The sequence below is a fragment of the Camellia sinensis genome, chromosome 11, assembly GCF_055761805.1.
Source record: "Camellia sinensis isolate YWXY chromosome 11, ASM5576180v1, whole genome shotgun sequence".
NCBI lineage: Eukaryota > Viridiplantae > Streptophyta > Magnoliopsida > Ericales > Theaceae > Camellia > Camellia sinensis.
This window is the reverse complement of record NC_138971.1, coordinates 170,149,159-170,161,199: the sequence shown is the minus strand read 5'-3', so window position 1 is coordinate 170,161,199 and position 12,041 is coordinate 170,149,159. Positions and strand designations below refer to the sequence as shown.

Here is a 12,041-nt window from a genome sequence, read left to right as displayed (position 1 = left end):
ATAATCAATTTCATGTATGCTTGTTTGTAGAAATTAAGGAGTCCAAATTATAAAATTATTCTTTAGTCCATTTAATGATTACTAATTTGATAGAGTTAAAATTTAATAATTTACTCATTATTATTTTAATTAAAAAAATAAAAATAATTAATTTAATAAAGATACTAAGAGCATAGGATTTCTAACCTTTCAAGATCCAGCAAGGCTCATCATTTCCACTGAATCTACCGTGGAATCATGAGTAAAATTCCAATTTGATTTTCTATACAGTAGAAAGAAAATACTATTATTGTATTAACACTCACCAAGCTGTCTAGTCTTGCATTTATCAAATTAACAAAAGCATATTTATACATATAAATAATACAACCCTAACACACCCCATTTGTCCATTTCCAACATAATGATAAACCCATGTCCATAATTCATAAAATATACCAAGGTAAGTCCAAAACAACAAAAACTAGTTGCTTAGAAATATCAGCTCCACGAACATGTCCTTATTTGGGACCTCAACTCTATTTATACAACACAATTTACTAGCTAGAAGAAAAGGGAGCAAAAATGAAGAAGCAAGTTGGGTTCTGTTTTGCTCACCTCCTATTCATTTTGAAGCTCAAAAATGCAAACCTAGTGGCAAAATCAAGGGTAAAAAACCTACCAAAGACAAATGCAACACAGATGACGGTGCTGAATGCTGCAAAGAAGGCAAGTTCTACACTACTTACAAGTGTTCGCCATCAGTGTCTGGTCGTACAAAGACAACTTTGACCATAAACAACTTTGAGAAAGGCAGAGATGGTGGGGCTCCTTCAGAGTGCGACGGTGAGTACCACCCTAATAATATGCCGGTGGTGGCACTATCAACCGGGTGGTTCAACAATTTGAAGAGGTGTCACAAAAGCATCACAATCCATGCAAATGGGAGGAGTGTGGGTGGTTGATGAGTGTGATTCGACGATGGGATGTGATTCTGACCATGCTTATCAACCACCATGCAACAATAATATTGTGGATGCATCTGAAGCAGTTTGGAGAGCATTGGGTGTCCCTAAGAAGGACTGGGGTGGGATGGAGATCTTCTGGTCTGATTAATAAGTTCTACAAGTTTTCATTGTGGTGGTGGTCTTACTTGATTACTACAAATAAGACTTGTTTGTTTGGAAGCATTTTTCTTTCTTTTTTTTTTTTTTTTTTTTTTTTTTGGGGGGGGGGGGGGGGGGGGATGGGTTTGGGGTTGTTTAAATAGACAAGTCAAATCGAATAGCAAGCTTGTTTCAAATAATTGTTTGCTCGAGTTTTGCTTGAAAAGTTGTTTTAAGTTTACTCTGAAAGTTATCAAGTTTCAAATAAGTTGACTTTTCAAGTTCATTTTAAATTACTTTAATCTAGACAAATTCAAATAATTGATTTGCTTATAATACATATAAACTTATTGAGCTAAAGACAAAAGATTAACGTGTGTTTTAAAATGCACATGTTTAGGATTAACTTATTCACACGGCGAGCAAATTGAGAAGATCCTAAGATTTTTGTAGCACACAGGCAAAATATTAAAATGAAATCTTATTTTACCGAGTTTCTGAAAATTTGGAGCCTTATGCAATACAATTTTTTTTTTGTTGGCAGGCCACACTGTGAATCCAAAAGGTAGTTCAGGGGAAGATATTTTGGAGAACAGAAGTTATAGACATTGCATTAAACCATCAAAACTTGTTTATTGCTATATTAAAACAACCAATAACTTAATATTATCATATTCCTTATGGCACAAACCAGCAAACATGACATTGACAACAGAACTCATAGTAAAAATTCCAAGCCTGACAGACATCAATCAAATAGGCCTCTAGGGCCTCAAGTCAGAGATAACTTCTGGCCACCTTGGTTCTGGGAGAGAGAGAGAGAGAGAAAGAGAGAGAAAGAGAGAGAGAGAATCAAATCTGTGTCTACACAAATTGAATGTATCATTGTTGAGTGAAGCATTATCCAGTACAAGTTACATGTTTCCCAACAGCACAGAACCACACATCAAGCCTATTAGTACAACTTTACAAAGCCTTAATAGCTTAGCACTACAAAATCCCCAATAGCTGCTTCACATCTCTCTGCAACAATATCACAAAACCAAGATAACCACATCATCTGAGTATTCCAAAACCTGAATGAAAGTTCCGGAATCAGGTTAACAGTTAAAAGTTGGGTTTTACCTCGATGGTAAGAGGCGAAGTTGTGGGGTAATAGCGATCGACAGCCTGCCCATTCTTGTCAACAAGAAACTTAGCAAAGTTCCACTGAATATCATCTCCAATGATTCCCCATTTTCCTAACTTTAAGAACTTGTATAGCGGAGCTGCATTTTCTCCGTTCACTTCAATCTAACATGAAAATAACAAGTTAAGATGATGAAGTAGAGCTACAGACTTGATTAAAGATTTCGGACAAACAAAGATGGCTCAAGAAAAATATGCAAAAATCATGAATTTATATATATTGATTCTCATAGCTTGAAGTATTATGGTTATCCTTTAATGGCTTCAGAGAGAGAGATGACAAAGTGAAAAAAATAAATAAACAAATGACAAACAAGAGAAACCTTTTTTAAGCCTTGAAATTATCTAAAACTACAATTAGGAGTGTGCTGTAAAATAAAGGTTTGTTTGGATTTACCTTATCAAAAATGGGATATTCTGACTTGAAATGAGTGCAGACGAACTCTAAGATCTGATCATTGCTTCCTGGTTCTTCCTCGCCAAACTGATTACATGGAAATGCTAATATCTCCAGTCCTGCTTTAACAAAAAAAAGATCAACTCTTCACTTACTATTTTACACACAAAAACCAAAAAAAAAGGGGGGGGGGGGGGGGGGGGGGGTTGGGTGAGTAGACCTTCATCTTTGTACTTCTGGTATAACTGATTCAGTTCCATGTAGTTTGAACTGGTCATTCCACTGCACAATCGTCCAAACAATAATAAAAAAGTTTATGGGAAAAGATAAATTGAGGATGAATTAAATAGGTAAAATGTCAAAGGGGGAAATTGAGTCCTAAGCTAAGAAATTTCCAATTCTATTTGATCTGGGTGGTATTAAAAAAGCAAATGGGTGTACCATTTAGAAGCAACATTAACAATCAGTAAGACTTTGCCTTTGTAAATGCTCAGATCTACATCATTTCCCTTAGCATCCTGCACACGGAAGTAAACACGTAAAAAAAAGAAAAAGAAAAAGAAAAAGAAAGAAAAAAGAAGTCTCGGATTCAAAATTTAAATAAAAATGGTAGAAAATGTCTAGCTGGAATATCTAGCAACTTCTGCAATTCAATGTGAATAAAGATGTAGTACTTTTAATAAAACAAATACATAAATCCAGTGAGGGATTGAGGATCAAGTCTCACTATTGAGAATAAAAAATGGAAAACCATAGATTAAGGAGGAAAATAAGGAATAAAACATTAAACTCAAATGATTCCTAAAAGGGGGTTCAGAGGCAGAAGAAGAAATAAGCCCAAAAAAAAGTGAGAACAAAATGAGCTGAAAACCAAAAAAAAAAAAACTTGAAAGGCGTAAAACTGCATAACCATTTTTAACAAATTAAATTCCAAAGATCATCAGGATTTTCTCTAAGGGCTTCCTCTGTTTAAGAACACAAGTCACTGTCACTGAATTGAAAATCATCAATGTAATCTTTTCTTCTTTTTCTTTTTTTTTTTTTTTCTCTTTTTAATTGGTAATCATGGGTTGAAAATCATCACCTAACATGTCCTTACTTGTAACTTTTTCTCATATATATACCTCATTAGATGTCAACAAGCCTCGCTAGGTTTCTCACCTGGGTGAGAAAAAGAAGAAATGATTGTGTTTTCTCACTACCACGTTTAGATGGATAAAAAACTAAAGAATGTGACGGAAGGATATTACTGAGATTTCTTTTTCTTCCTTTGTATTTTAATGGGCAATCTGATTTTTTTAAAACAATCAGTTTAAAACAGGCAATATCTTTCTCACCATTTTTTTACCTAATTTATAAACCAATTATGAGAAAGGGGTTTCAATTCTTTATCATTTCTCACCAAATCACCCCATCCAAACAAACTGTAAGCTCCAAATAGATCAAAAAGTAACCTTTTGGGCATTAACTAAGCTCCTTATAGATCAAATTGCGGTAGGGGAAAGAACTTGTAGACAAGAATATGTGGGTTAAATCAGTGAGCAAAGACATGATGAATGGAGCAACAAAACAGTGAAATACAGATTCTGAGCTCAAACAGTGACGTGTGTGTGTGTGTGTGCGCAAATGCTGAAAATGGAAGATCCAAGCAAGAACTCTCAAAATGGGTTGCCTAATGTTCATTTAAACCAGTCAAACGCTAACAAATTTGAGTAAGTAAAGCCACCAATTATCATCTAGATTTGTTAGGTTTCATGGTCATTTTCCAATCCAAAAAAAAAAGAAAAGAAGAATTTTTTGAAGAGTTGAATAAAAAAATACATACATAAAGAAACAGACCTTGACAGTGAAGGCGTAGACTGATTGTGGTTCCTTGATCGATTCGATTTCCATTTGGGTGTAAAGCTCTGATTTTTCGAGGGAGGGGTTTTTGAGTTGATCTCTCTGCCCTGCTTCTCAACGGGAGAAAGGACAAGAAAGCGATATTTGCGCAACAACGAAAACAGTCAACGTATCCACTTATTAACTAATTTAGGTAACGCAGGGTGGGTGGCCTTGTGGTAAGAAATGGGAATCCGGATTTTCGGTAGCACTCTCCTGTGGTCCTCCTTGTCGCCCTCCAAAACGACGTCGTTTTGGAGGGTTTTTTTTTTTTTTTTTCTCGTCTTCTTCTTTCTCTTGACCCTCCTCTCCAACACAGAACCAACCCATTTTTGTTCTGAATTGCACAGCTATGATTTGAACCCATTGCAATACCTTCAAATTCGAATGGTAAATGAGAAGGAACATCAAGCTGTCCACTTGAATTGCTTCCTTTGAAGATCAAAATCCCAGTCTGTGTCAATCCAAAAGCATGAGACACCCCACATGGTAAGATTACCAAACTCCCTCTGAATCTCATCTCCAATTTCACTCTCTCCCCAACAAACAACTCTACTGTTATTCTTCAATATCCCACAAGGAAACCTCTCTGCTTCATCTTTTTTTTACCCACAAACCCAAGAACTAATTTCATCATCATCATCATCATCATCCTCCAGATCTGCCTCTCTGCTTCATCTTTTTTTTACCCACAAACCCAAGAACTAATTTCATCATCAGAATAATCATCATCATTCACAAACCCAAGAACTAATTTCATCATCAGAATAATCATCATCATCAAACCTAGAATAATTATCATCATCAAACCCAGAATAGCCGATCAAAAAAAAAATCATCAAACCCAGAATAATCAAATTTCAAACCCAAGAACTAAAATCAAATTTCATCATCATCATCAAACCCAGAATAATTTCAAACCCAGAATAATTTCTGTCTTTGTTTTTTTTTTTTTTTTTAATTGAAAAAAAAGATGTTGGGGGAGATGGGAAGGGTGTGGGAGTTTTTGTAGCATTGAATTGTTTGGGTGGGTTGGCCGGCGACGATGACGCAGACGGTAGAGGAAGTGATGGCGAGGGTGGAGGAGGTGGAGCGTAGTGGGGGAGGAGAGACAGAGTTCGAAAGAAGAAGAAGAAAAGTCCTCAGCATAGACTGAAGAGAAAGAAGAAGAAAAGAAAAAAAAAAAAATACACAGCGGCTCCCCTCCCACCACCCTTCTTCTTCTCCCTTCCTCTCTCTCTTCTTCCCCTCCTCTCCCCTCCCCTCTGGTTTCTGTTCTGCAGAAGAAGAAGAGGCCTCTGGTTTTCTTCAAAAATCAAACACAGACCGAAGTGAAGAGAAAGAAGAAAAAGAAAAGAAAAAAAAAAAAAAAAACCTCCAAAACGACGTCGTTTTGAAGGGCGACAGGGAGGGCGATAGGAGAGTGCTACCGAAGATCCGGACTCAAGAAATGGGTATCAAGTTCCCAGGGCATGAGTCTAAATTTTTCTTAGATTAGTTTTTTGGGTACAGCACAGTTAGTCAGGTAGTTAGATTTTAAGTTGTTTAATCAATATTTGATATGAGTTCAATGTTTTTTTGTTGTGTGAGTTTTGACTTAAGCGAAGTTTGTCTTGGGAGGTCGGGGCAAGTTCTCAGATTATAGTCTCCTCGCTCGGAACGGTTAACTGGACACCTTGGTGATCTCTACAAAGGAGCGCTGCCTTAGACCTGCAAGAGAATAGGGAAGATTTTTCTGTAAAAAAAAAAAAAAAAAAAAAAAATTATTTAGGCCACGCCATTTATTTATTATTTATTATTTATTTAAAATTTAATAAGATTTATTTAGAAGAGTAAGTTGAATTTTTTTTTATATAAATATGAGAGGGAGATTAATGATCTGGTACTGGACTGGACAGATCTAGGCCAGACAGAGTTTTGCCGGACAGATTTGGGTCGGGCAAGTGTTGGGCCGAGGATATGTGGCCCAGTTTGGAAAGAAGTTGCTCGGTTAAGGCAACGCTTGGTTGGACCGAGCTACATGTTTGATGGAGGCGAAGCCAGTCAAGTTAAGTGACCGGCGCCCGGAAAGGCGTGGTCGGCCGAGGTACCTGTTTGCTCGGCTTTGTCGAGATGTTGCCTAGCTCGATCCTTATTAAGCTTAGCTAGTGGAGTGCTTGGACATGAAGCACAGCACGACCGTTGGCGGACAAGATGGTGCAGCTCGGCTGCCGAGCTCCCAATAGAGTGAGCGGGCAGTTGAGATTAGGTGACGCTCAGCAGGATTTGTGCTGACAGATGGGATAGCAGAGCCACGTATCGAGGGACCATTGGGAGCAGGTTTGGGACGCAGAAGGGTATATAAGCATGTCTGCGCCCCCCATACGAGTGGGACGAACACTTTGTAAGGAACTCCTACACTCAAACACTCTCTCTCTCCTCTCCCTAAGGTGTGTGCTAATTAGATCGTCGGAGGGGTTTTCCGGCCACACACCGCTGGGTAGCTCACCCTCATTGTGCTTTCAGGTGATCGGACAGAAACGGAGCTTGGAAGAAAGGAGTACGGGCTTGCTGAAATATTTGCTCCCCGCACAATTGGCGCCGTCTGTGGGAAACTTGCAGATAAAACCTTGTCTTCCACGCTCGTCTGACCGCCGACCATGGCGAACAACGAAGAGTTTCCGTTGTCTGCCATAGACGGATCAACCCCGGAGTTTACCCGAATGAGAGAAAGACCTCCCGCCATCCATCCAATGGCGGACTTGGAGACACCCACCGGAGGACAGTCAGAAGACGCGCAGGATAAGCGCGGGAGAAGTTATGGTCATTCACGAAGTCCGGACGGTCATCGGCGGCGGAGAGAATCACATGCCCGACGTCTGGAACACAAGTTGAGGGACTAAGACGCTGTCATCCGGCGAATGGCGGCGGAGATGGAGGAACTCAAGCGGCATATCAAAGGGAAGGGTGTAGCTGGAATGGGTGACCACAGTGAGCGCATCCCATCCCGCCGTTCAGGCGGTCAGAGTTAGCAACGCACTCCATCCATTTCTATTACCAGAAGTTATCAGGTTGGTGATTCCGACGTGCATGCAGAGAAGTCTAGCGCGCAAGATAGCACTTACCGGCCCTCACGTCTGGCAACGACGTCGAAGTACTCTCACTCCGCTCATTCAGAGGAATTACGGGCGGTCTTAATGGAGTGGGCTCGCCGACGTGAAGCTCAGAGGATACCGGCGTTCCAGCGGCTATCCTACGGGGTTCACGCCAGCGAGGAGGTCGGAATGCCTCCACCCCGCCAAGCAGCGCAGCTCCTAGTGGATTCAGATTTGGCCAGGCTAAGTGCCGCCCCTTTTGCCCAGGAAATAGAAACAACACCGCTTCCAGCAAGCTTCCACCAGCCAAAGTTCACGCTTTACGACGGGAAAACCGATCCTTACATGCATGTGAGCCACTTCCGACAGGTTATGGCCGGACATAGGCGAAACGACGGACTTATGTGCTTGATCTTCCCGTCAAGTTTAGGCGAGCTGGGCTTGAAGTGGTTCGAGAGGTTGCCGGAAGGGAGCATACAACGGTGGCATCAGTTGGCCGAAGCCTTTGTGACGCACTTCAAAACCAACACCAAAACACCAAAGGAAGTCGATCATTTACTGAGTGTCAAGATGGAACCGAGCGACACATTGAAGGCATACAACTCTAGGTATTGGGAGACCTTCAATGAGATCTTAGATTGCCCGGTCAACCTTGCAATCACTCAATACAAGCGTGGTCTCCCGGTCGGATTTAGACTGCGGGACTCGCTTACCATGCACCAACCGACCTCCATGGGCCAGCTCATGCAGCGCATCAATGAACACATCCGAGTCGAGGATGATGCGTCAGCATCTACCGTGAAGGCAACTCCGGTAGCAACAGACAAGAAGACAGCAGGCAAAGTGCACGCAGTTGGGCAAGAGTCCAGCCGCTCAAGTGACCGCGCAGAGGAATCGGACCGTGGCTCGAATTGCAAAAGCCGCGGTAGAGGACGTCGAAATGACCGGGATGACTACCCCCGAGATGACGTATCGAATGCAAATAGACGGTTGAAGGCAAGGACTGGCATAACCACGGTCTTCAAGATTCCGATCTATCGCATCCTTAGTGAAATCCGAGACGAGTATGTCCGGTTTCCTGCTAAGTTGGGCGATGGACAAAAAGGCTACAATCCGCGGTATCGTTGCACGTTTCATCGGGAGCGAGGCCACCGGACAGAGGATTGTTTGCCATTAAGGCAACACCTGGAAGAGCTAGTCGCGGCTGGGCACCTGGATCTTTACATTGATGGGGGCGTCAAGGCAAATCAAGTTCCGGTTGATCCGCGGGGACCGGATGACTGAGATGCACCTCCTCAAGGGATTGTGAATGTCATCTACGGCATAGTGGAACCGGCGCGTGTTTGCGAGCTCCGTGGTATGATCAAGAAGGCAGAGCACATGAGGGAAGTTTTGTCAGTTCAGCCTGCGCTCAAGAGGGGGAAGACGGAAGTGAAAGAGGTGATCAGTTTCTCCTCCAGGGACTTGGAGCGCATTCAGACACCACACAATGATGCCTTAGTAGTAACACTCCGCGTCAAAGATTTTGAAGTGAAACGGATCTTGATCGATCAGGAAAGCTCGGTTGAGATCATGTACTACGACGCTTTCCAACAGCTCAAGCTCCGAGATACGGATTTGGCCCCGGTGACATCGTCGTTGGTTGGTTTCAACTCACAACCGGAGTGGCCTTTGGGAAAGATTATCCTGCCGGTCAAAGCTGGGTCTGTGGTCAAACAGGTGGAGTTCTGGGTATTACAGGTACCATCTACTTACAATTTGATCCTTGGAAGGGGGTGGCTTCACGCTATGCAAGTCGTGGCATCGACTTTCCACCAAGTAATGAGGTTCCCCTCGGCTATGGGGGCAATTGAGGAGATTTGGGGCGATCAGGTCATGTCAAAGCAGTGCTTCGTGGCGGTCAACGGGAGCCGGGCTGCCAAAGGATTTGTTCAAATGATTGAAGGACCGGAGGACCAAGGTGTCTTGGATGATGTGGGCACCAAGGCCAAAGACAAAGCTGTCGAGGAATTGGTGGAAGTGCGAATTGATACAAAGTAGCCGGACAAGTTCTTCTTGCTCGGCTCAAGCCTTACAGCCACAGAACGGACCGAGATGGTTGAGTTTTTGATGGCCAACATCGAAGTTTTTGCATGGTCGCCTTACGACATGCCCGGCCTCGATCCTAGTTTTATTTGCCATCATCTCAATGTCTTCCCCGGAGCCAAGCCAGTCATTCAGCGAACAAGGAGATCGGCGTTACATCACGCTGAGGTAGTTGCGGAAGAAGTCAAGAATTTGCTGGAGGCACGAGCAATTCAGGAAGTACACTATCCTCGATGGATCTCAAGTACAGTGGTGGTACCGAAGAAGAATGGGAAGTGGCGGGTTTGCGTTGATTACAAGACCGTCAACCGAGCTTGTCCGAAAGATAGCTTTCCTTTGCCTAGAATCGACCAGCTTGTGGATTTGACGGTTGGACATAACAGGCTAAGTTTCTTGGATGCCTACCGTGGCTATCATCAGATTGCCATGCATGGCCCCGACCGAGAAATCACCTCGTTTACTACACCAAGTGGACTCTTTTGCTACCGAGTCATGCCTTTCGGTTTGAAGAACGCCGGGGCAACTTTTCAAAAGATGGTGACCAAGATGTTTGCTCCTTTGCTGAGCCGGACAATGGAGGCCTACATTGATGATATGGTGGTTAAAAGCCGGCATCAGGCAGATCATTTGTCCGACTTGGCCGAGACATTCGCCATTCTCAAAAAGCACAAGCTACGCCTGAATGCGTCTAAGTGTGCCTTCGGCGTGGGATCCGAAAATTTTTTGGGATTCTTAGTCACGAACCGAGGTATCAAAGCAGACCCTACACAAATTCAAGCCGTGCAAAAGTTGAAACAGCCTAGCTCGGCAAAAGATGTGCAGCATTTGGCCGGAATGGCCGCCGCGCTTAATCGATTTATAAGCCGGTCATCAGATCGCTGCCGCCCTTTCTTTCAGTCCTTAAAATCAAAGTTCTCCTGGGATGAAGAGTGTGACCGAGCTTTGGCCGAGCTCAAGGAGTATCTTTCTTCAGCGCCACTGTTGGTCACACCGGAGCCTGGAGAAGAACTTTATCTTTATTTGGCTGTATCACAGCATGCAGTCAGTGCGGTGCTTGTCCGGCCTGAAGGAATCAAGCACCTTCCCATCTTCTATGTCAGCAAAACTTTGCTACCGGCAGAGTCGAGATACTTGCCGTTGGAGAAGCTTGCTTTGGCATTAATGATGGCTTCAAGAAAGTTGGCGCACTATTTCCATGCACATACCGTCATTGTCTTGATCGAATTCCCCCTCAAAGCTTTATTCGAGCGGGCAGACTTCTCCGGTCGGATTCTCAAGTGGGCAGTCGAGTTGGGACAGTTTGATGTGAAGTTCCAGCCGCGTACTACCATCAAAGCCCAGACTTTGGCCGACTTTGTCGCCGAATTCTCAGCTGGAACTCATCTGGTATGCCCGGTCAATATTACCGCGGCAGATGATGAGGTACACGCAAGTGCAACCGAGATACAACCAGTTGGTGGAGGTAGCGACGCGGAGTTTGCGCGCACCACTGAAGCACCCTCAGTTTGTACAGTTTTACCACCTGGTAATGCGATGACGGAGTTGAATACCACCGACCAACCAGCTCTGCCTGGTCCCGCATCACCAAGGGCGGAAGAAATTGAACCACACAGCTCAGAGCCTGCGGCCAGCATAATACCGCAACCAGGTGATTCGCCTACGGACTTGAGCATTGCGGATCAACTTGCTGAGTCCGGTGACGAATCATCAAGGGTGACTGAATTGGAATCGATCAACACAAAACTTGAAACCGCACAGCCGAGCAGTCGTGATCCCATCAACCTTCAAGCTTCTCAAGACCCCTCAGAATGCTGGAAGCTCTTTGTGGGGGAGATGTGGAAACTTTTTGTTGATGGAGCCTTGAACCATCACGGAGCTGGGCTAGGTATAGTTTTGATATCCCCGGACGGGTTGACAATTGAACACTCTATCACCCTTGGCTTTCCAGTATCCAACAACGAGGCTGAGTACGAGGCGCTTTTGGCCGGTCTCAAAAGCGCGCTTCAGATGCAAGCTTCCGAGCTAATGGTGTACAGTGATTCCCAGCTTGTGGTTAACCAGGTCGCTGGGATTTATGAAGTAAAGGATGACAGAATGGCAAAGTACCAAGCTTTGGTCAGGGAACATATCAAGCGATTTCAGGCAATCAGAGTTCAACAGATTGGCCGAGAAGAGAACGACCGAGCTGATGAGCTAGCCGGCCTCGCCTCAATGGTTGATTGCGCATCTCCTAACCCCTTGATAATTGAATATCTTCCCCGGCCGAGTATTGAAGAAACCGGGCAGATGGAAGTACTCTGCGCCGAGCTAGGTCCTTTCTAGATGGACCCT

At 43.5% G+C, this 12,041-nt stretch overlaps 1 protein-coding gene and 1 pseudogene across 2 annotated transcripts; one reads left to right on the top strand and one right to left on the bottom strand.

The window, feature by feature from the left end:
- The first annotated feature begins 493 nt into the window (after window positions 1-493).
- On the top strand, window positions 494-1,182 carry LOC145803005 (putative ripening-related protein 1; annotated as a pseudogene).
- A 748-nt stretch (window positions 1,183-1,930) lies between these two features.
- On the bottom strand, window positions 1,931-4,739 carry LOC114267999 (putative glutathione peroxidase 8). Of its 2 annotated transcripts, none has more exons than XM_082896111.1 (6): window positions 4,510-4,739; window positions 3,112-3,188; window positions 2,891-2,952; window positions 2,671-2,789; window positions 2,211-2,378; window positions 1,931-2,108 (listed from the first exon to the last, which is right to left on the bottom strand). In XM_082896111.1, the coding sequence occupies exons 1-6, from the start codon at window positions 4,561-4,563 to the stop codon at window positions 2,076-2,078; spliced, it is 513 nt and encodes a 170-aa protein (XP_082752237.1). In that variant the 5' UTR covers window positions 4,564-4,739; the 3' UTR covers window positions 1,931-2,075. The 2 variants fall into 2 exon arrangements, with proteins under 2 accessions (XP_082752237.1, XP_082752235.1); XM_082896109.1 differs by having other exon boundaries at window positions 2,671-2,792; window positions 4,510-4,717.
- Window positions 4,740-12,041: the final 7,302 nt, after the last annotated feature.